This window comes from Symphalangus syndactylus, chromosome 6 (assembly GCF_028878055.3).
Source record: "Symphalangus syndactylus isolate Jambi chromosome 6, NHGRI_mSymSyn1-v2.1_pri, whole genome shotgun sequence".
In the NCBI taxonomy this organism is placed as follows: Eukaryota; Metazoa; Chordata; class Mammalia; order Primates; family Hylobatidae; genus Symphalangus; species Symphalangus syndactylus.
In genome coordinates this window covers 63,691,714-63,715,950 of record NC_072428.2, presented here as the reverse complement: position 1 = coordinate 63,715,950, position 24,237 = coordinate 63,691,714, and the positions used below count along the sequence as shown (strand labels likewise).

Sequence of the window (24,237 nt, the reverse complement as noted above, 5' to 3'; positions counted from 1 at the left end):
CTTTAGGAAATGTAATAAACTTGTAACATGACTCGTACACTGGGCTAAGTGAAAATAAGATACTGTCTGTCCTAAAAAAATTGCTAATTGGGCAGACAACTCACTAACAAATGAAAAACTTAAATAAGCAGGAAATTTTGGATTCATTTCTAAATTAATTGTGCCAGCACTTATTACTATACTTTTAAAAGAAGGTTGGTTACATTGTCTTTATTTAAGGGTTTATTGCCCTCTAGTGGATCAATTAAGTAAGTCTAAAAATCTATAAAAACAGCAAATTTGAGAACTGTAATGAAAGGGATCATTAGTATTTTTACTATTTGTATTTCACCTGGTGAACCCCAGAAAATGGCGAAAAGGCTTCCCATTTATTGTCTGTTGGACAATAATAGAATAAGATCGTTTCAGACACTAACTGTTAATTAATTTCCTTTGGTGTTTTCATAGTATTTCCTTCATACTTGCCACTTAGTTTATTTTTGTATTTATTTATTTATTTATTTATTTATTTATTTACCTAGGCTCTGGGGGTGTTTTTATAGTTTGTTTTATTTCTCTGTCTCTCTCTACTGCTTGACTTGCAGTATAGTGGATGCATGTCTGATGAATAATTGAATGAAACATCAGGAATAAGTAAATACTAAAATTAGGAAGACATGATGATACACTTGGGAACAATTTCGTATGTGGTATCTTTTGCAGTTTATCTTTCTTTTCACATTTATTGGGAAGGATGATGATATAGTATTACATTTCTTTTAGCTCCATCACAGCAAACCATATCCCAATTTAATACACGAACATATTTATTCATCAGTTATTAATTGTGCAGCTGCCAAATGCTAGGTGGGGATAGTGTGATTGATGGACAGACAAGGTCGCTACCTAGCCACTAGACTTACAGTCTAGTGTAAGAGACAGACATTAAAATAATCACACAAAAAATTTAATGGCAATTCTGGCAAATTCTATTTTGGAAATGCACAGTGCCATGAGAAAATATAACTGGGGGACTAATTTAGTTTTTGATGGGAGGAATGGGGAAAGAGAAGAGGATAGTTAGGAAAATATATAATCTTATTTTAATTTTTTTATTTTTTTTTGAGACAGAATCTTGCTCTTTTGCCCAGGCCAGAGTGCAGTGGCGCTATCTCGGCTCACTGCAAGCCCTGCCTCCCAGGTTCATGCCATTCTCCTGCCTCAGCCTCCCGAGTAGCTGGGACTACAGGCACCCGCCACCGCGCCCGTCTAATTTTTTGTATTTTTTTAGTAGAGACAGGGTTTCACCGTGTTAGCCAGGATGGTCTCGATCTCCTGACCTCGTGATCCGCCCGCCTCGGCCTCCCAAAGTGCTAGGATTACAGGCGTGAGCCACTGCGCCTGGCCATAATCTTATTTTTAAAAAGTATTCTCTCAGGGTGGTAGTGTTAAGGGTGATTTTTATTTTCTTTATATATTTAAGATATTTTCTAAGTGTATCGCTTTTATAATTAGAAAAAATCAATAAATACAATCTAAGTGTATTGCTTTTATAATTAGAAAAAAATCAATAAATACAATAAAAATGCTGGATAGGGACATTAGCAATGATATACAAGAAAATCTTGCTTTCTTTAAATCTCTCACACATAAAAGTAGAAATACGGAGGGTAGAAAGAGGGACAAAAGTGTAAGTGTTGGGGCAGAACTAATTAAGGCCTCAGTTGGCCTTTGTTTTTTCAAAGGGCACATACCAGGGATTACCTAGGTCAATGTCCAGGAATGAAGGCTCTGATAGACTTATGCTTATTAAAATATGTGGGATCCATGTGGACACACTATAGTACATATCTAATTTACCATGGAATATTCTAGAATACTTGCTTTCTCTCCTTTTAGACAAGCCATACGGGGAGCTGAACTGTAATCCAAAGATGTTCTACTAATTTACCATGAAAAATTACCATCACAGGGAAGGGACATATCAGAAGCCCATATTTGTATATTTGGTATAACTACATATTATACTAAAATTATAAACAGAAAGTTGCTTGAAGAAGAGCTGTGTGGTGAATCAACTATTTAATGGAATCAAGCTAATGCCTGATGCATTTTTCATTCTAGAGATGGTTTTGTCAGTGGTACCAGATATATAAACTCATTGATTACAACCTCTGCATCCCATTTTCATACTAGACAAGTATTTCTCAAACTTTATCATACATCAAAATCACCTAGAAGGCCTGATAAAACAGATTGCTGGGCTCCAACTCCAGAGTTTGATTCAGTAAGTCTGGGATAAGGGCCTGAGAATCTGCATTTTAAGTTCCCAGGTAATGGCCAAATTGCCCACACTTGAAAACCAGTAGCCTAGTCATTGAGACTATCTCATGGTGAATAACACTTGTGATAAACATGGTTATAGTTAAATCCCTAAGGCCTGACAGCATCTTAGTCTCGTTTGGATGATTTTGCAATTCTTTGCTCTAATCCATTATTTGGTGACCTTTCAGCTTAACTACCTCATAATCAAGTTCTCAGAAGGCATCTTAATCATTTATGAAAAACCGTGCCCATACATGCACATACCAACACATCTTTTTTTCTTCTTTGGGCTAGACTAGAAGATCTAGAAAAACTGGGTTAGATTAGAAAATCTAAACTAATTCTTATTCTATGTTAGATCCTAGAGAAAAAGTTCAATTAAGTATTTAGTGTAAACTGGCATCTGGGGATAGGGCTGAAGAAAACATAAAAGTATAAGATGTGAATCCTATCTTAAAGTTCATAATCCAGTTTGAGTTCATTTGACTGCTTTACAGTTTGCAAAGTGCTTTTGCATCATTATCTGATCCACTCAGAGAAGTTAATCAGGTCTGGAACTCATGCCTTCTGATGAGTAGCTTACCAGTCTTTCTAGTCCATTACTCTCTTTGCTCAAGCTTCACACTTGAAAGAAACTATGTGTATTTGCTTCAAGACTGTGCCCAAAGGATGAAATTACTCCTTTAAAAAACTAGTTCCACTTCTAATGGCATAAAGAAAAGAAAGTATGACTAACTTTTCTCCCTTTCTTCGTTCCTCTCCAAACTGTTCTTGCCTTGCATGAAAATCTTTGTCACCTTGTAATTCTCCAATTTTCTGTTTCATATTTTACAGGCCAAGAGGCCTCAGCTATGGGAAGTGTGGCTGTTTTGAATTGTTTTCTTAACATTGTCTAATGGTCTCCTCCAAGGGCACATACTTGTTTAATTTTTCTAAAGGCAGTCATAATAAGTCCCTAAAAAATAATTTAGTAACATTGACACGAAAATTCTAGAAAAGTAAGAGAGGCAGGCAGGAGAGTGAAAATTAAGCAAGCAAAAAAAGAAAGAGACAAAATCTTCAGTGGAAGGAGAAATACTGATGAAAAATACTTTAAAAACATGAACAAGGAAAATCTTAGTACAATACAGTTTTTCCATTGATATCATTTATGGGACATTTATTACAGGGATGGAGAAGGTAACATCTCAGTAAATGGTACTACTCAATAACCAGTAACTCAGGCCAGATACCTAGGAGTCATTTGTCATTCCTCCCTTTCTTTCACATCTCACATCACACTCATCAGAAGGTACTTGAATCTACTTCCATACCTAGAAACCATCATTCACTTTTCCCTCATATATTCTGCCATCATCTTAATCCAAACCACCATTATCTCCTGTTTATGGTGCTGGATTAACCTCCTAACCATGATCTGGTCTCTGCCCATCTTTCCAGACTCATCTCATACAACTGTCCTTTCTGAATATATTCCAGCAATACTGGTCTTTCCTTAGATTCTTCAACATTAACATGTCAAGCTCTTTCCTGCCTCAGGACCTTTGCACAACCTGTTCACTCTGTTTAGAATGTTTTTCTTTCCCTCTCTTGCATGGTTGGATCACGCTCATCTTTTAGGCATCAGTATCAACTCCTTGGAAACGTCTTCTTAGACCAATCTAATTCACATCGTTTCCTTGTAAATTCTCCTTAATTCCATCCATAAAAGGTAAGTTCCATTAGAACAGGAATCTACCTTGTTCATCATTGGATCTCAGTACCTAGCAGTTCATGGCACAGACGAAAGAAGCACTTAACTATCTGCAGAATAAACAAATAATTACTTGGTGCTCTGTGATCCAGTATTATGGGGTCAGGAAAGGGTTTCTGATTTAAAAGGCTTTGCAAACTGAGTAAGAATTAGCCAGGTCAGGGACAGGGTCAGAAGACAGTTTGGGGTGAGAAGGAGGATGGTACACTTCAGGAACACAAAAGACATTCTATATGGCTGGAGTGGTGGAAAACCAGGCAAAAGTCAGACAGGAAAGAGTCTGTAAGTCATGTTAAAGAGTTTGGGCTTAAACCTGAGGGCAAATAGGAGCGACTGAAAGGTTTTCAATGGGGAGTGCCTCGGTCAAACATGAACTTTATCAGCCCAGCAATGTGGAGACTGGACTGGAAGGTAGCAAGACTGAAAGCAGGAGAACCAGCTGGGGCGGGGGGGGGAGGGGGGTTACTGTCACAGCTATGTAGCAGTTATAGGGTCGAACCAAAATAATGTCAGTAAAAAACGGAGAGAAGTGAACAGATCTGAGATATTCAAGAGGCTGGTAGGGACTGGCTGGATGTGAAAAGGAAGAAAACTTTCAAGCTCTGGTTTAAGCACATGGCTCAGTTAAAGTATGTTCCTTCTAAGCCATTACAGCATTTTGGAAGATCCCCTTTCAGCACGTACTACTATGCACAGTGGCCCGCTGAATACGTATTTGCACATTACAGAAGCAAGAGTCGCGCCTTTTCCTCTCTATTTCCGATTCTAAAAGCTCACTCCGAGTCTAGCTCGATGGCACTGTAAGTGTTCAATAAACGTTCGTTAGGTGATTGCAAAAGCACTGAGTCTAAAATAAAATAACTGACGTTTATATTCTGTTACCCTCATGGCTGCCCGTTATACAGAGAAGGACTTGTGAAAAAACAAGTGCCAGGCTCTGAGTGGGTCTCATTCATAATGAAGTTAAGAGCCCCCTTGGAAGTCTCCGGCCCTTGGGCTTCCCGAGAACCCCTTTACCCAGCTCACCTGGGGGAGAAGACCAGGAGCGGGCCCAGTAGACGCACAGTGCCTCAGACCGGCCGGACTCAGTAGCTCGCCGGCAGCCTTCCAATCGAATCTCCCGCGTCCTTTTCCGCCGGAAGTAACGCTTTGGCAGGGATTACTCAGAGCCAATCAGAAGAAGGCGCCGCAGAGGGTGGAGCTTAGCCAAGAAATCCTACAAGCATCTGGGAACGACCATTTTCGTCAAACTGCGGGTAGAGTCTTTCTCCCCGACAGGTGGATCAGTAGTACAGTCCGTAAAGTTGGTTTTGGAGCGGCGCTGAGCCTCCTGGGCGTAGGGATCCCCAGAAAGTGTGGAGCGAGCCGCAGGGCCCTGGGGTCTGGCGGGGTGACTGAAAGAGGGAATGGAAGCCGGATGAAGAGGGTTGAGGGAGCTTTGGAAGCCAGACCCGGCGCTGTCCTAGGGGCTAGCACTACCCACGGGAGGAGGGAGGAAGGGGGCGGTGGCAGGAGGCAGGAGGGAGGTGGAGCGCGGAGTGGGTTTTCGGGTGCCGGAGAAGAAAGGGGGCGTTACTTGAAAGAAGAGACCGGGACCTGGCGGGATTTAGGGGCGATGTGGACCCGGGGCGACCTGTGTAATGGATGGGTTGTGCGAGCAACACAGTTTTGGGGTGACCCAAGAACGGAGTATCATAGGGAGTGGTTACGCTCCATGATGGAGGTGGGTGCAAGGAGCACAGTCTTTGGAGCTGGACCCAGCGGTCTGCGACGACGTGCTCCGTTCACTGCTGAGTGATCTAGTGCAAGTTCCTGCACCTCTCTGAGCCTCAGTTTCCACATCTGTAGATGGGAATAACAATCATATACGACGCACAACATTGCTGTGACGATTGAGTTAGAGGAGATGATGCTTGTGCCTCCCTGCCTCGTGAACACTGGCCTGTAGTGTTCACTACACTGGCCTGTAGTGAACCTTCAATAAATTGTCATGGTAGCTGTTATTGCCATTATGTAGGATTTGCGGAAGGCAGGAGGTGTCGCAATGGAATTGAGGCGGCCAGGGCAGGGTTTGGCGGTGGTGATAATGGTAGGGATATTGGGTGACCTGAAGGACAGGTGGGCTTCGGGGGCGCTATAGATAAAGCATGGGCTACAGCGATGAGGTAGGAAGAGGCCCTAGCATGATAAGGGCAGACTTGGGGTGTGACCGCAATGAAGGTGAGTGCTAAGGAGCAGATGGCACAAGAGGAAAGTGGAGTGGAGGCGGTGTCCTCGGGGATTGGGGCGGAGTGGCTGTGGTGACCCGGCTTGGGCGGCGTCTCTGAGGAGCTGGCTGGCTTTGGGTTTCCCCCGGGAGGAGCTGTTTTGCGGCAGGCGGAGCTGCAGGCTGGGCAGGGCTTAGCCTGTGCGCTTCTGCTGGCCTCCTTTTCGCCCTCCCACCCGCACTGCAGTCTCCAGCCAGAGCCATGGGCCGCCGAGCCCTCCTGCTCCTGCTTCTGTCTTTTCTGGCGCCCTGGGCCACCATAGCCCTCCGGCCGGCCTTAAGGGCCCTCGGCAGCCTACACTTGCCAACCAACCCCACATCCCTCCCGGCTGTAGCCAAGAACTATTCGGTTCTCTACTTCCAACAGAAGGTAAGGGGGAGCGGGGGCTTCGCCGTCCCAGGCCCAACCGCCGGGAACCCTGACCCTCAGAGCCCGGGCAACGGAGCCCACCTCGAAATTCACACCCCTTGATGCCTAGGATCTGTTCGGTCTTTGGCTCACATCTTCCAGAAGTGACCAACCAGCAGGTGGTCCCAAATCCCAGTTCTGTTTAGATTTTCTCCCCCCATTACTAATAATTTGGTAGTAGTTTTGGCTCCATACTCTTGATTCAGGCTTTTCTGTAATTGGACACGACAATCACTTCAACTCCCCCTGCTCCCAGAGGGTGCCCCAATCCGAACTCCCTTGACCTTCCCTCAAATTCAAATTATTAAATGCCAGCTCTGGTACCTAGTCTGCGGTGATAGTCATCCTTTGCCCCAAGGCAGCCCTAAATACAAATTCTAATATCTTTACCTATTAGATAATATTGGATAGTTATCCATCCTAAAAGCCAGCCTCTCATAAGGGGTCAGCTCAGAGCTGATTTTGTAACCCTATTATTAAGAATTGTTGACAGTCCCTATTCCCCATAAGACTGAATGTATGTAGCCTATACTTGTAAAAGGAGTTGTAGGAGTTTGTGGTGGGGGTGGGGACTAGCCTTTCTATGGTCTGTATCGTGAACTTAGAGGTTTTTAGGCTTGATGCCTTTGTGCTTGGCTGCAGCATGAGGCATTCCCCCACAGGTCTTGATGGAAAAGTACATCCTCTGTGAAATGGCAAGGAATCCTTAAAGTTCAGCATTTCTGAAGCCTGTGTAAAAATAGGAAAAGATTTGGAAAAGGTTGGGATTAGAAATAGTGCAAGGGTCTGAAGCTTGGCTTTAGGAGTCAGATAGAACTGGATTCCACCCTGCTAGCTCTGTGACCTTGGGCAGGTTACAGTACTTCTGTGAGCCTAGTTCCTTGATCTCTTGGGGTTTGTGGTGATGGTTAAATGAGAGCAGATAACGTGTTCTTAGCAGAGTATCTGGCCTCAAGTAGGCGTTCATATAATATGTGGTTATAGACCTATGTGAGATTTTGTTGTTGTTGATTGTGTAGAGACAAGGCTCACTATGTTGCCCAGGTTAGTCTTGAACTTATGGGCTCAATAATCTCCAAAAGTGTTGGGATTGCAGGCGTGAGCCACTGAGCCCAGCCCTTATGTGAATTTTGAGTGGTAATTTGTGGTAGAGGGATGTCATAGATTTCCACAGTAACTTAGAAATGATTTTAAAAATTTTTTATTTTTAAAAATAGAGATGGGGTTTTGTCATGTTGCCTAGGCTGGTCTTGAACTCCTGGGCTCAAGCAATGCCCCTGCCTTGGCCTCCCAAAGGGCTGGGATTGCAGGCGTGTGCCACTGCGTCCAGCCAAGAAACAATTTTTAACCCAGACATTTGAGTTCAAGTTTATGAGGAAGAGAAAACATTTTAATTTTAGCAGGGGTACCAGGAAATAGTCTTTTTTCTCAGACAACTCCCTTAAATTAATTCTCTAGGGCATAATTTCCTCATTTGTAAATTAAGAGAGTTGGGACAAGGACCAATGTGTTTTACAGTTTACTGAGGAAAATTAAGGGCTCTCTGGGGAGCTGTTTCGGAGGGAAAGTGGATGAAGGCTGAAGTGGAGGCCAAATTAGGTGCTCTAGTACCCTCTCTTGGATCTCTTTCAGCTTTTATCTGTTTTATATGCTGGGATTTTATATACAACTATTTGCAGAACTCAACTGCTAAAGTAAAACGGGGGGAGGACTGTTGGAATGGAAGATCTCTAAAATCCCATTGGGATTGATGAAAAAGAGAACTATCAGCAGAAAAGAAGAGAGTGAAAGAATGAAAGGGTGGAAGGGAACACATGATTTGTTAATACCTTAGTTCCTAATTTATGTTCCTTTATTGTAGATTCCTTTCTTGGCCACTACACTCCTTAGAAATGTAATTCAACACTGTTTCTTTTTCCATTTTTGATGATATGCGAAGTCCAGCTTTATTCAGCCACATTTTGTCCACTGGCTTATATTTGATTTATATTTTAGGATACAGATTCCACGTATGTATTTATTACCATAATAATAATTTTTCTTCTGTCAATTCCAATTGAGTTTTATTTCGTTTTCTGAGGAAAACTTTTATATATGTATTTATTGCATAATTATAATTATACTAGTTGCCAATTTCTGAACCATTGATTTTTAGTTGGGACTATGTGTAAACTCAACTTTAACTTTTTTAGTTAGAGCACATGAAATACTTCGATGCCTTCTAATAATAAACTTATTATTAAAACTGTAAGGCTTAGTTTTTACTCAAGGTTTAATTTTTATTAAACTTTATAATGATTTACCTGTGGTTATATCTGCCCCAGTGACCAAGCTGGACCCAGCTGTCCTTCTATGTATATAAAGGATGTGGTTTTATGGAGTGGTCTCTAAAAAGGCTTAGCCCATGGCCTTATCCCTCCCCTGCTTAGAAATTCTTCATAACTCTGATTGCAGGGTAAAGGCCAAACACCTTGGCGTGGGAATCCATTGTTCCTTACTATGTAACCCTAGCTAGTCGTTCCAACTTTATATTCTGCCATAATGCCCCATCCCAGGTCCCACTTTTAGCAACCTAACAGACTCAAGTGACTTCTACTGTGTCAGAAATTCTGTCTGGAATACCATCCCTCTTCTCCACTATTTAAACTCATACTTCTATTCCAGCAGAAATGTCTCACCTCTTCTGTTAATCTTTGACTTCTTTAAGGCAATTTAGTTGGTCTTTTTTCATCCTGCATATTTACTATATTGTATGTGTCCCTCCAGCTAGTTAGTACTCTACAATACCTAGAAGAGCCTATAAAAAAGTATAAAGCACAAAATAAATAGTTGTTGAGAGAGTGAATGCATGATTATCCAAAAAGAACCTAAACAAAGCAAAGACTACCATCATTTAATTGTCACAAATCATTTTTTATATTTCTTTATATCTTTTACTTTAATTCTTTACTAATTATTTTTTCCACCTTTTTCGAAGTCTTCAAATAGTGATTTAGGTAGGAATATTTGATTTCTTTTACCTGAAATAACTGAATTAGGAGACCAGAGAAAGGATAGTACATCACTTGGGCACATCGAGGCTCTGGGTACATGTGTAGTATGTGTGGTATCAGAGTCATAAAGGGCTCTCTGGAATGTGTGGCTTATGGTTACAATGTTGCATGCTTATTACCTTGTACCTCCCACCTGAGCCCCTGAGGCTAGAATGTGAGTCCCGAATCACACATTTTAGTGTGTGATGTAGTGAAGAGGGAGAATCGGTCCTGTCAGTGGTAAAATTGGGAGCAATATCTATTGTATTAGGGTGTGTGTCTGTGTGTTTCTCTCTTTACAAGAGAGATTTTTATTAAGGAATTGGCTCATGCAATTGTGGAGGCTTTGTAAGTCCAAAATCTTCAGTGTAGGTTGGAGACTGGAAACCCAGGGAAGGGTTGCAGTTTGGATGCACGGGCATTCTGCTGCAGAATTTCTTCTTGTTTAGGGGAAGTCAGTCTTGTTTTTTTTTCTGAGGTGGAGTCTTGCTCTGTTGCCCAGGCTGGGGTGCAGTGGCGAGATCTCGGCTCACTGCAAGCTCTGCCTCCCGGGTTCAAGTGATTCCACTGCCTTAGCCTGCCGAGTAGCTAGGATTACAGGTGCCCGCCACCACACCTGGCTAATTTTTGCAGTTTTTAAAATACAGACAGGGTTTTACCATGTTGGCCAGGCTGGTCTTGAATTCCTGACCTCAAGTGATCCACCCGCCTTGGCCTCCCAAAGTGAGGGGAAGTCAAACTTTGTTCTATTAAGGCCTTAAACTGATTAGATAAGGCCCACCCAAATTATGGAGGGTAAAGTCTACTGATTTAAATGTTAATCTCATCCAAAAAATACCTTCACAAAAACATCTAGAATGATATTTGACCAAATAGCCAGGTACCATGGCCTATAAAGTTGGCATATAAAATTAATCATCACATCCACCAAGGTTGTTGTCAGAGTTCAGTGTGGTAACAAATGAAAGCCACGTGGATGGTGCATAGAACATGGTAGGGATTTAAACAACTTAATGGAACAAGTGCTAGTTCCTTCACAACTCTGTCCTGAAAATTCACTCTCGTCCAAATGCATGACAATAGTGGTAATGCCTCTTCTGAAAATTTAGTACACAGCTATTCCTATTTAACTGCTGATCATTGTTTCTGTTAGAAGTCTGTGTTTTGGCCCAGCATTGAGCTCATGGTCACTGACTCCTGCAGCTCCTTCCTCATCTGCTGTGAGGGGATCACATCAGTGGGCTAAGCTATTTAAATTTACGTACACCCTTTATAGTTCCGCTTTCAATTCCTGTTCTAGGTTCCCCTTTCCCACTTTTGTCACAGTGGCCCTGATGTCTACTAAAATGTTATGTCTAGCTATGTTAGGCACCTTGTAGGGCATGTTGATAAAGATCTTTCTCTTCCTCTTTTAAATTTTTCTTCCCCTTTCTCCTCTTCTTATCTGTTCATCTATTGATGGCCTTCCCCTTAGGTCTGGAGTGTCCTGTCAGAAATATTGTGTGAATTCAGAACTGATTTATGTGTTTGGTGACACAGAATCTTTTTTAGAAGGGGCCTTAGAGATCATGTAGCCTTCCCCTTAGATATGATGGATTGACCTTGATCTAAATTATAGAGGGTCAGAAACTTGATAGAGCTTGAACAGGAGGGTGGTTAAAAGCACAGCTTTTAGTACTGGGTGTGGTGGCTCACACCTGTAATCCTAGCATTTTGAGAGGCTAGGAGGATCACTTGAGGCCAGGAGCTAGAGACCAGGTTGGGCAACATAGTGAGACCTCCTGTCTGTACAAAAAAATAAAAAACAACTACAACAAAACCCAAAGCATATTATTTAGAGGCAAACAGGTTTGAGAACAAGTTCTGTTTCTGTCACTACCTAAGTTACTCAGAGGCAGCCCCTATTTTCATAATCAGCAAAATGGAGATAATTATATCACCTATCCTGTAAGTTTGTTGTAAAAAGAAGTGGTATGTGTAAAGTGCATATTTAGCACAGTGCGTAACACTTAGTAAACAATAAATGATAAACATTATTTTTATCTTGCAGTTTCCTAATGTGCATGGCTTTAATTAACCCCTTCACTTTTTTAAAATCAATAGGACTAAAATAATCAATACTTTAACAGACTTGTGGCCTAGGAATTAACCTTTTTTCTTGCTTAAAATCATTCTTTTCACACAAGATTCTGTACATAAAAAGAAGCATATGAAACTATTTCTGTTTTTCTTTCTATGCTATTTTAAGTGTTGATAAAGTGTTGGGGGGAAATATGGTAATGAATTTACCCTTTTAGGTTTTTGGAAGTACCTTCTTCTCTTGATAACAATAGTAAATCTAACACTGTCTTTCTGATAGCTGAGTTTTAAGTTTCTTACTAGCTAATGCTAAAATCTAATTTCAATAAAAATTAACTTAAGGTTTTTCACTGTCTTGTTTATATTCCTCTGTCAGCATATTGCAGGAACTTTGCGCTTTAGAGAATTTAGACTTTTAAAACATTTTCAAAGTTTGGGTTCTAGGATCAGCCCTGCCACTAACTCACATCATACTCTTGGGCAAGTTGCCTAACCCTCTAGATCTGATTGTACTAATTTGTAAGATAAATGGATTGGATCTGCTGATCTCTGATATACCTATAATTCTGTTCACTGAGTGCCTCCTGTTTATAGGGCACTGCATTAGGAACAGTGGGAATGTGGGTACAAGTTTCGTTTTTTGCCATAACGTTAATTGCCTTTGGTGAATTGGACATAAACAACTTTATTATCTTGACTTTGAATAAGACACAGACCCATAACATATAAAGTGTTTTTAAATTAAAAAGTAATCACCTCTTCAATTGATAAATATTTATAATATTGCATAGTTGATCTATATTATAATGTAGTAAAACATTGTGTTTGTGATTTTAAAGTTTGCTTGGTTGTGGGTCTATTGGAGAAGAAAGGAGAATCATAGGTAAGGAGAATACCTTGATGGTAGATCTTATTTGTCTTCATTCCTAGTGCCTTGGATGGTACTTCTTTTTATTTTTTTATGTGGTTCTGACAGGGTATGGTACTTCTTAATAAAGATATTATGAATTGAAAAAATTGGCCATAAATTAAAATGAATAAGGAGTAAGAGATGAAAGTAAAATTACATATGTAGTGTAAATGTGTCTAATGCATTATTAATGACAGTAATTTACTACCATTTATTGAAAGCTTCAAATACCCTAAATATTATCCTAAGTACTTAATAGACATTCACTTATTTAATCCGTATTACTGTTTTGTGAGGTAGATGCTATTATTCCATTTTGTAGGCAAGAGAACTATCCTTTTTGTTTGTTTGTTTTTAGACAGGATCTTGCTGTCACTCAGGCTGGAGTGCAGCCATGTGATCATAGCTCACTACAGCCTTGAACCTCTGGGCTCAAGTGATCCTCCCACCTCAGCATCCCAGGTAGCTGGGACTACAGGTGTACACCACAATGCCTGGCTAATTTTTTAATCTTTTTGTAGAGATGAGATCTCGTTATGTTGCCCAGGCTGGTCTTGAACTCTTGTCCTCAAGCAATCCTCTTACCTTGGTCTCCCAAAGTGCTAGGATTACAGGCAGGAGCCATCAAACTCGACGAGCAAGAGAACTATCATACAGAGAGGTTAAATTATTATACTGAGCTATACTGCTTACCTGTACCATTTTGTTTTTCTGAAATTAAACTCTGATGAATTTCTAGTTCTGAAATGAATGTTGTTACTTTGCTTGTATTATCCAGGATAGATCAGGTTTTGCTGCTATAGTAAAATTTATAAATTTCGGTCACTTAACCTAACAAAATGTATGACCCTTACTATCATAAACTTCCAATTGACTGAGCAGGGAGCTGTGCTCCTGCTTTCACTCAGAGACTAAGTGGCTGATCGGGGTTTCCTTTTTAGCATATGCTTTCATGAACACTTAGCAGTGGAAAAAGAACATGGAAGATCTCATATAAATGCTCCAAAATGGAAATTACTTATGTCGCTTCTCACAATTCCTTGGCTAGAACTGGTTAAATGACTGTACCCAATCACAGGGTAGGGAGACAAAAAGTATTGGCTTTGTAGTGCCTAGACAGAGAGACAGCACTAATGACTACCATACTCAATCAGTCACTTAACCCACCCACCTACCTACCTACTCAGTGCTGATCTGATGTCTTTTATATGTCAGGCACTGGGCTAGGTCCTGGCCAGGCAGAGATGACTATATCCTGAAGGAGTTCAAATTGTACTTGTTGACCATTCCAATTGCATATACTCAAACTTATATCTAAACAACATGGAAAACACTGAAAATTTTGTAATGTCTTGGCATTCATCTGACTCCAACACACAGATTGCTTCAAGAAATAGCCCTGAAGTGAGGTGAATTTTTAAAATATTTTCTTGCTTAACTTGTCATCATTATAATAGTTTATTGTCCTGTTATGTATATACATTAAAGCACATGATAAAAAGGAACTTATTTATTGATACCATCATTCAGTAATTATTAAAAAATAATTGTTTTGCCTATCTTTATTGTAATAAAAGAAACAAAACTGATATAGTTTTATAATCTTAAGTGTGCTTTGGTAAGTGTTGAGTAATTAATTAAAAAGAATAATTCTACTGAAAATTTTTATTATCTATTTAACAGTATGTATGTAATGGGATAATTTATAAAAATATTTTTTTCTTTCTGGTTCACAATTTAAAAAACTCTAGGTATTGTTTGTGAGAAGTGAATGAATGAACATTTATTATCTACTCTGAGCTCAATATTATGCTAAACTCTTTTACATCTCTTAATTATTATTAATATAATCACTTTTTGAAATAGATGGTTTAAATGAAGCTCATAGAGGTTAAGTGTCTTAAGCTATTAAAGGACAGTATTTTGAGTCATGTTTTTATCTGTTTCTTTCAAGATCTATGATCTTTCATTGACATCATGATGTCTCTGTAATCTAAGCAGTAGTAACAAAACTGATGTCTCTGTGTCCACTTATTAGTTCATATTCAGCCTTTACAACAATCCTGTGAGGTACATATTCTCACTAGTAGATTCACTTCTAAAAGTGAAGTGAGGTTCAGAAATATCAAAGGAAGAAACATCCAAAATATCCCATTTGTAAATATCCTGGTTTTTCAGTCCCAAATTGTAAATAACTTGCAGTATGTCTATAAAATGGAATATTGTTAGCCCGAAAAATTATGGTCTTAAAGTAGTCTGACAATGTAATAAAATGTTTATGCATTAATAATAAATGAAAAAAGCAAAATAGAAAATGAATGTTCAATGTGTGTCTAAATTCATTTACCTAATTTTTTATTAGGTGCCTACTATATTCGAAGCACTGGGGAAAGAGCATTCTAGGCATGGGGAAAAACATTCTAGGCACAGGGAATGTCTAGGCAGGGAAGGTCAAGTGCAAAAACCCTGAGGTAGGTGTGTGCCCAGTGGGAGGAACTGTAGGGAGGATGGTATGTCTGGAGGGACATGCCCCAGGGAGAGAGTAATAGAGGAGGACAGAAAGGAGGTTCAGGGAGCCAGATAATGCAGGGACATCTGGGCCATTGTAAGGAATTTGGCTGTAAATCAGAATGAGATGAGAAGCCTTCGGAGCTTTAGGGGCAGAAGAATGACATACTCTGATTAATGAATCTTAAGAAACACTTTGGCTATTGTGTTGAGAATAGACTATGGAGGGGAAAGGGGGAAAACAGAAAGACCAGGTTGTTGCAAAATTTCCGATTAGAGATGATGGTGGCTTGGATTAGTGTGGTAGTGGTGGAGGCTGAGAAGTGCTCAGATTCTGGGTATTTTTGAAGGTGTAGCTGAGAGGTATAGTTGATGAATCAGATGTAGGTTGTGAGATAAAGAATTGAAGATGACTCCAAGGTTTTTTGCCTGAGCAGTTAGAAGGTTGGAGTTGTCATTTACTAAGAAGGGGAAAGCTGCAGAAGGAGTAGGTTTGGGGAAGGAAGGAGAAGAGGAACTTGGTTTCAGAAATGGTATTGTGTCAAGAATTTAGAAGAAAGGTGGGGCAAGTAATACAAATTTGAAGCTGTTAGTATACAGATGATATGTAAAACCATGAGATTGGAAGAGAACAACAAAGGAGTTAGTGAAGATGATCTTTTCTTTTAAAGGTGATCTTCTCAACACTGCATATTTAGAAGTCAGGGAAATGGGGAACCAATTAAGGAGACTGAGAAGGAACAGTTGGAGGAGGAAAACCAGGAGGCTGTGATACCCTGATTACTTAATGAAAAAAGCATTTCCATAAGAAGGTAACCAATAGTGCCTAGATAAATGACTGGGAATTGGCCACTTGATTTAGCAATGTGGAGATTATGGTGACCTTGACAGCAATTTCTTTGGAGGGTGGGTGGAGGCGAAAGCCTCATTGGAGTGGATGCAAGAGAGAATGGTAGAAGATGAATCGAGACCACGAGTGTGGTAATCTTTTGAGGAATTTTGCTGTGAAGGGGAGCAGAAATATGGTGTGGTAGATGGAGGGGAAGAGGGTTCCCATTTTTAAGATGGGAGAAATAATCGAATGTATGCTAAGGGAAATGAACCGAGAGAGTGAGAAAGTGACGGAACAAGAAAGAAATAGAATTGCTAGTGGGATATCTTAGGCAAGAAGAAATGGGATCTAGTGAAAAAACAAGAGCATGAACAGTTTGACCATAGTCAAGCTAGGTTAGGCACATGATATAGGCACAGATGAAGGTAAGAAGATGGTATGGTAGTGAGAGCTTGTGTGCTGTTTTTCAGAATGCTTCTCTTTTCCCTGCAAAATAAGATGGAAGGTCAGCAGCCGAGAATGAGAAGGGGAGAGAACAGAAATGCTCCTCTAGCAGAGAAGGAAAGTAAATGCACTAGGGGCATATGGTTTGATTGCAGGGCAGCTTTTGTAACTTTGTAAGGCCATTTGATGTAACTGTTATGTAAGTTAGTAAGCCACATTTGATGTGGCTGTATGTTTCTCTAGCTGCATCTAGTTTCTTGGGTATGGTTGTGGAGTTGGTGAATTGCACTTTTGCCAACTGAGAACAACAAGGTGAGAGAGGCCTGGGTAGTGAGAATTGCATGCAAGGGATTACAGCCCCTTGTTGCAGCCCGTATTACCGCCTCCCCTGACTACTAGAAGAGTAAACCAGTTGGTCCTCCTAGCTTCCTGCAGTTCCCCCTCCAGTACAGCTCTCATGGGTTGTCACATAAATCACCTCTCCTCCAGTTGAATCACTGTTCTTTTCAGAAACTGCAACAACTCTTTATTGTTTGCTTTATTAAGAACAAAATCCTGTAGCATTTAAGGCCTTTCAATCTATGGCCCTAACTGCCTTTCCATTTTGCTTATCTATTCACCACATATGCCCATTCCTTTCCTGTCTATGCGTTAATCCACATTGTTCCCTTTGCCTGGAATCTCTCCCATGGGCCTTACCTCTTTTATCAATCCCATTCCATTTTTTTTTTTTTTTTTTTTTTTTTTTGAGACGAAGTCTTGCTCTTTCGCCCAGGCTGGAGTGCAGTGGCGCAATCTCGGCTCACTGCAATCTCCGCCTCCCGGGTTCACGCCATTCTCCTGCCTCAGCCTCTCCGAGTAGCTGGGACTACAGGCGCCCGCCACCACGCCCGGCTAATTTTTTGTATTTTTTAGTAGAGACGGGGTTTCACCGTGGTCTCGATCTCCTGACCTTGTGATCCGCCCGCCTCGGCCTCCCAAAGTGCTGGGATTACAAGCGTGAGCCACCGCGCCCGGCCCCCATTCCATTTTTTAACCCCTACCTCTAACACTGCCTCCTCCAGGAACTGCTTTTTTTCTTCTGCTTCTACTGCTCCTGCTGCTGTATCTTCTGCTGCTTCTTCTGCAGCTTCCTCTGCTGCTTCTGCCTCTGCCTCCTCCAGGAGCTGTCCTCCTTCTCCTTCTTCTTCTCACTTCCTCTTCCTCTTCTTTCTTTCTCTTCATCCTCCTCCTTCCTCCATCCCTCCTCCTTCTTCTTCTTCCTCTTTTTTATTTTGTTGGGTTTTTTTTGAGACAGATCTTGCTCTGTCACCCAAGCTGGAGTGCAGTGCTGTGATCATAGCTCACTGCAGACTTGGCCTCAAACTCCTGGGCTCAGGTGAACCTCCTGCCTCAGGCTCTTGAGTAGCTGAGACTAAAGGCATGTGCCACCATGCCTGGCTATTTTTTTTTTAAAAAGAAATGGGGTCTTGCTATGTTGCCCAGGCTGGTCTTGAACTTCTGGCCTCAAGTGATCTTTCCACCTGTACCTCACAAAGTGTTGGAATTACAGGTGGGAGCCACTGCACCCAGCCCATTTTTAAATCTCCTGGACAGTGTGTGATTGGTCAAATCTTTTTTTGTACTTTTATGGCACATGTCTTATTCTAGCCTTGTGTTATACATAATCTTTTATACTCCTCTCTTATTCTACATTTAAAGCAGGAATCCTGTCTTGTAAACATCCATACTCCTCCATAGCACATGTGACATTGTTTTTCCTAGAGTATTGTTTTCACAAATCTGATGAATCTCTATCTTTCCCCCTCCTTGTCTCCCATTTTTCTACACACTGAGGTAAGGAAGGTGTGTGTATATGGAGGAGGGGAAGGGTGAGGAAACTTGGATCCTAGCTGTCTCACATCCTTTGGAAGAGCACGACAGAATGTCAGATAAAGACAGACCTACCTGTTTTAATTTTCTTATTTTGGTGCTCTGGAAGCTGTGGCTAGAAGTTTGTGCTTTTCCTTCTCCCAACATATCTACAGAGAAAGGATTAAGGGAGGGAATGCTGCATTTCTTGTTTTTTCTTTGTTTTGTGTATTGGCAAGGGCTGGGATGGAGAATGAACACAACAAGAAGAATGTCTCCTTACAGGCTACTTTTGTGGTAATTGTGTACCACCTGTATTTATTATTAGAGTGTTAAAGTAAGCTTTTTATGATTTCGGTTTTTCATTTGCAAATGGAAGCCAGTTAACTGTGTATATTTGTAAATCCTTACTTTCTGTGGCATACATGTTAGTTCAAGTTGCCCTGTGGTGCTGCGGCTGGAGAGAAGCAGCAGCCGTGTCTCTGTCAAGCCCACGATGCTGTCTTTCCTGCTACTCATATTGTGCAGATTTCCCACACGGGTTGGGAGAAAACAGATTTGTTAAAGGCAGATTTCCTTAGAAGCTTTTTTCTGAGCAGCCCTGCAATTTGGTTGTATGGTATGTATGGGCAGAAAGGTGTGATACTTTTTCTCACCCATCATAAGGGTCATGGTCAATGCTCCTATAATAAAATACAGGTTAACAAGAGAAAAGCATAACAAGTTTATTTAAGCACAGTTTTATGTGATATGGGAGTCTTCAGAAATGAAGACCCAAAAAATTCAGGGGAAACTCTTCATTTTTAGGCTTATGTTTGATGAAGAATGGACAGTTCTGTAGAAAAGTGATGAAACAAAAAGGGGATGATCCTGGTGGTAATAGTCTGAATGGGGAAAGTCATCAAGGTCTATCTGTTCTCATTCTTCTTGGTCTCTGTGTGGCATTCTTTCCTCCTGGATATAGCGTCAGACCCCTTTTGGAATGACAGTCTTAAGATCAACTATGGGACAAGGTAGTTCAGATAATTTCTTTCTAGCCAGCTCCTATACAGAAAGGAAGGGGAAGGTTAGATTTAATATTTTTAGGCTTCATGGCTGGTTTTCGGGAAGAAGGTCCTAGTTTCTATGACCTGCCTTGGGGGAGAAAGAGGAGCAGGAGAGAGAAAGGCAGAAGAGGGTCAGAAAGAGACTTTGCTTCTGAGACTCTTCCAGTGTTCTTCAGTTCAAAGTACTCCCAAGGAACAATACTTTGATAACAATAAGTATCACTCTATGATAGTTGACAGAGTATCAATACTTTGGGGTATTGTTTTCTGAGCCCCAACAGATAACAATGAAGTATCACTCTATGATAGTTGATATAATATCTAACAGTTACACAGTAAAACAGCACAGTCATACATTCATTTAAAAATATTTGTTGAACTCTTCCTTTGTGCCATACTCCAAGTTAATAGCTAGGGATAAATGGAGAGCAAACATAGGCCTCATGCAGCTTACAGTTTATTGAGAAAGAAGATAGTCACAAGTAATTGTAGGTGTGATGTATGCTTTAAGGAAGTATGAGATGTCTATAATGGGGTCCTAAGTCTGGAGTATTAGGGAATCCTATAGATGGCAATGATGTTAAAGGAGAGACCAGAAAGATGATTAGGAGTGAACTAGAAGAAGGGAGATGATAAAGATTTCTGTCAAGGTAGAAGGTATATCACGTACAGGATCCTAAGGTAGGAAAGACCAGGCTGTGCTGGAGGAACTGAAAAGAGGTCAGTAAGACTGAGATGGGGGGGTCAAAGATGATGACCTTGGAGGTGGGCTTCCAACACTGTGAGGTCAGTATTGTCATTATTTCCATTTACATACAAACGGTGTGGATATTCCTTCTCTGTAGCTTTCATTGACTTTAAGAGCATAGCTTGGTGTTGAGATGGTGTGGGACAGAACACAGTTGATCAGAGAATGGTTGTTTTGTATTCATCTTGTGATGACACTGAATAAGTGCATATTTATCTTTTACCCTGTAGGGAGTTACTACAATTTTATAGAGGAAAAAGGGCTCAGAGGCTGAAGTGATTTATGCATGATTGCACAGCTGTTAAGTGATAGAGCCAGGATTTAAACATGGCTCTGTCAACATCACAGCCCTTGTACCATGTTGCCTCTATATTTCAGAAATAGACAGAAGGCTTTACAATTCATGGCTCATATTTAATTCATGTAGTTCAACCAAGCATGTTGGTTCACACCTGTAATTCCAGCACTTTGAGAGGCTGAGGTAGGAGGATCACTTGAGACCAGGAGTTTGAGACTAGCATGAGCAAGAAAGCAAGACCCTGTCTTTAAAAAAATACAAAAATTATCCAGGCATGGTGGTGTGCACCTGTGGTCTCAGCTACTTGGGAGGCTGAGGCAGGAGGATCACTTGAGCCTAGGAGGTCAAGGCTGCAGTGAGCTATGATTGCACCACTGTACTCCAGCATGGGCAACAGAATGAGACCCTGTCAAAAAATTTATGAATTAAAAAAATTCAGGTAGTTCATGGCTGATTTCGAGATATTAACCCATATTAGACAGTAATAAAGTTGAAGAATAAGCAGAATTTTAATTCTTCTAACACCAGGTTGGGTAATTTTGGACAGCAAAAATATAATGGAGATTTCAATTATACAGAACTTTCTTCTGACTTTGACTTTGTGTTACAGAAACAAGAGCTTTAAGTTAATGGGAACTATGTTAGCATTAGAAGGGGACTATGATAACTTCTAAAATAACACTATGAGTTGTTTTGGATAGCTCTATAAATTCATTGAGTGAAGGATGTTAAGAGACCTCCATTGACTATCACAAAAAGGTCCTATCCAAGGGAATAAAGGAGGATACATCTTTGGTGAGGCAGGAGTGAAGTCACTACTATAGACCTTTGTCTCCTGAAGCTTGGTGCTCAATCCATGAGCAAATTATCCATTTTAAGCTTTCCCAACAGCTTGTGTATAAAATTTGGCTTGGAATAAATTATAGAGTTTGTGTAAAAGTCTCTAATGCATGCTGCATGGACTGGTCACTGCCATGTATTCATCTTTCACACTTGGAAGAGTGGAAGGTCCTTGCATGTCCCTCTCTTGCATTCTGCTTTTGAAAGTCTACCAGCTCTTAGACTAGGGAGTCAAATCTAGTTAACCGTACCTAAGTATTTTGTTTTCTTTAAAAGCCTGGAGACTGGTCTTATTTTTAACATGTTGTTTAGAATAAAAATACATTCTTCTATTTAATAAAGTGTGTAATTTAAAAGGATATTAGACTGAAAATTTAAGCTAGTCTCCTTAACCGCATTTATGAGAAGCCTGACTGTTTGGACCATGATTGTAGTTGTATTATTCTGCCATCTAAGGGGAAATAAATAGTCCCTTGAGATGTAGATTTATAATCTTCAGCATATGGAACAATGAAAGTGATGTCACAGATTATTTAAAAAATAAAATATCCAAAGCACTCATGTTATATTTCTGCAATATGTACCATTCCTCATAGCTCAGTTATTTATACAATGAGGAATGTATATTAAATATATATTACACATGTCATAGCATTGGTGACTATAACTGAACAGAAAGGAAAAAGAAAAGCATGTCATATACCAGGCCACATCATATTTAGTGTATAAGAGGTTCTCACTGTCACCAAGATGCTACCCTGTTTCTGTTATCTGTTCCAAGATAGCTGCCATTAAAAAAGTAATTTTACTGTGCAAGTCATGGTTTCTTAAGTGACCACTCAGAACAAATTGCTGAAGTTTTATGTCATATTTTTTCTTTCACATGACAATATTGAGCACTGATGAAGTGTATTGTTTGAGCTGGGAGGTGTGTGCTAGTAATACCTTGCAAAATATATTAGTAATAAATCAAGCCCTTACTTCTTGCAGGCCCTTGCTGCTGGGCACTTGCATATATGTATTATCCAACTAAATCATTACAAGACTCCTCTGGTAGGTGTTATTTTTTTCATTCCGCATTTGAGAAAACAAGCCCAAAGCCATGAACTTGGTTAAGTAGCTAATAAATGGCCAAGATGGCACTGAAAGTCAGGTCTGTCTGCAAATTCCCTTCTCTTTCCACTACATCAGAACATTTGTGGTCTTCAGAAGGAGGAAAAAAAGGATTTTAAAAGGTGCCTTGGTACAGATTAAATTTTATTAGTGCAAAAGTATGTGTGTTTATGTGTTTAAGACTTGAAACAACTGGATTTTTTGTAGTTGTTGTTGAGACAGGGTCTCACTCGGTCTCCCAGGTGGGAGTGCAGTGGTGTGATCATGGCTCACTGCAGCCTCGACATCCCAGGCTCAATCGATTCTCGCATCTCAGCTTCCTGAGTAGCTTGACTACAGGTATGCCCATCATGCCTGGCTAATTTTTGTATTTTTTTGTAGAGATGGGGTTTCTACAGGTTGCTCAGGTTGGTCTCAAATTTCTGGGGTCAAGTGATCCTCCTACCTCAGCCTCCCAAAGTTCTGGGATTACAGGCCTGAGCCATCGTGCCCAGCGCAAATGACATTTTTGATAAGTTTTCCTGATGGCATATGACTAGCATGTTTGGCCAGCATCATTGTGATTAAATAATCTAATTTAAACCAGGAACTACAACCCAAACAATGGCTGGGATTCAGCAGATAGGAAAGTAAGGAAGTACTTGTTATCATTTGTCAGTGTATTTATATTTTTATGCAGCTTGAACTGTGGGTCACGCTGCAGACACTGTCCTTTAAAACTGTCGGAAATCTCTGCCTCTTCCTGAGCACTGATGGCCTCTTCCTTTGAGGGAGCAGCTCATACAACAATTTTGGAAAGCAGCGGTGATGACTCCCTTCTCCTTGGCGTTGAGTGGTTCCTTCCTCTTGAACAATTGGCTCTAGATGACAGTGACCAGTGCAGACTAAAACACGCTGTTGGTTTGCCTTTTTATATAGTCTAATTTCTAAAAAAACAACCCTTTAAAAGAGATGGGAATTTATACTTTCCAACCAACTTTCTGTGATTTCATTAAGCAACCTTGGGTCACACTCATCTGTGCATCTGAGAGGCCTGCAGCAGCACCAAGTCTCATCTTTGCTTACACACATCTAACAAGTGCAGTCAACAATAATTGATGTTGTGAATTTATTTTTACGTGCTTTATTTTTAAATTCCAAACTGACTGACCCCTGCCTCCCAGGATATCTTGAATGCCCATCCCTTGCTTAGCTAGTGTAGGCTTAGACAATGCAAATATATTTTAGGATCAACCTTTAAAAACCTATTCAGAGAAATAAATCTGCCAGAAAAACTCTAATATTTATTATTTATTGTTATTTATTATTGACACTGTGTGCCAGACATTATACATTCGTCATCTCATTATTTTGTACACAGTATATTGGGTTGTGGCTTACACAGTGCTTGGAATGGTTTGTCTTCCTCCTTTCTCTCCCTAGCAAACTTCTGTTCATCTTTCACTGCTCAGGCCTTGTATCACCTTCTCTTGTTAGGAACTACTTTGCCTCCCTCCCATGGGCTGGGTAACTGACTACTGTCCTCTTTGTGCCTCTTACTGCACTTTATAGCTACTTCGATGCTGCTACTCTGGATTGCATTGCTTTATTTATATGTTGGACTGTGAGCAGCCTGAGGGCTGGGACTACACCCATCAGTGTATCTCAATGTGTGCCTTCATCAGCTCTTCAGACAAATAACTGGCTCAAGCTGAAGTTATTCTTCTACCATTAGTACTTGGTTTTGTCAACAGTCTGCCAGTATTGTGCTACCAATATGGCATAGGCACTGGCCGGTCAGAATAGAAGCTAGTCATGGAGTTGA

At 40.5% G+C, this 24,237-nt stretch overlaps 2 protein-coding genes across 12 annotated transcripts in view; one reads left to right on the top strand and one right to left on the bottom strand.

Moving 5' to 3' along the window:
• The window catches only part of DDIAS (DNA damage induced apoptosis suppressor), a 51,052-nt gene extending 45,508 nt beyond the window's left edge, over positions 1-5,544 (bottom strand). For 2 of the 7 annotated variants that reach the window (XM_063642013.1, XM_063642012.1), the window contains exon 1: positions 5,084-5,489. The gene's annotated coding sequence lies outside the window, so the exon portion shown is untranslated. Of the gene's footprint in view, positions 1-5,083 lie in introns of all 7 variants that reach the window. The other 5 variants (XM_063642009.1, XM_055283092.2, XM_055283091.2 and 2 more) reach the window with 4 other exon arrangements.
• PRCP (prolylcarboxypeptidase) overlaps positions 5,228-24,237 on the top strand; it is an 80,501-nt gene continuing 61,491 nt past the window's right edge. The window contains exons 1-2 of one of the 5 annotated variants that reach the window (XM_055283095.2): positions 5,305-5,410; positions 8,594-8,741. In XM_055283095.2, coding sequence (XP_055139070.1) covers positions 8,664-8,741 — 78 coding nt within the window. In that variant the 5' untranslated portion in view covers positions 5,305-5,410; positions 8,594-8,663. Of the gene's footprint in view, positions 5,411-6,275; positions 6,694-8,593; positions 8,742-22,310; positions 22,374-24,237 lie in introns of those variants that run through there. The other 4 variants (XM_055283093.2, XM_055283097.2, XM_055283096.2 and 1 more) reach the window with 4 other exon arrangements.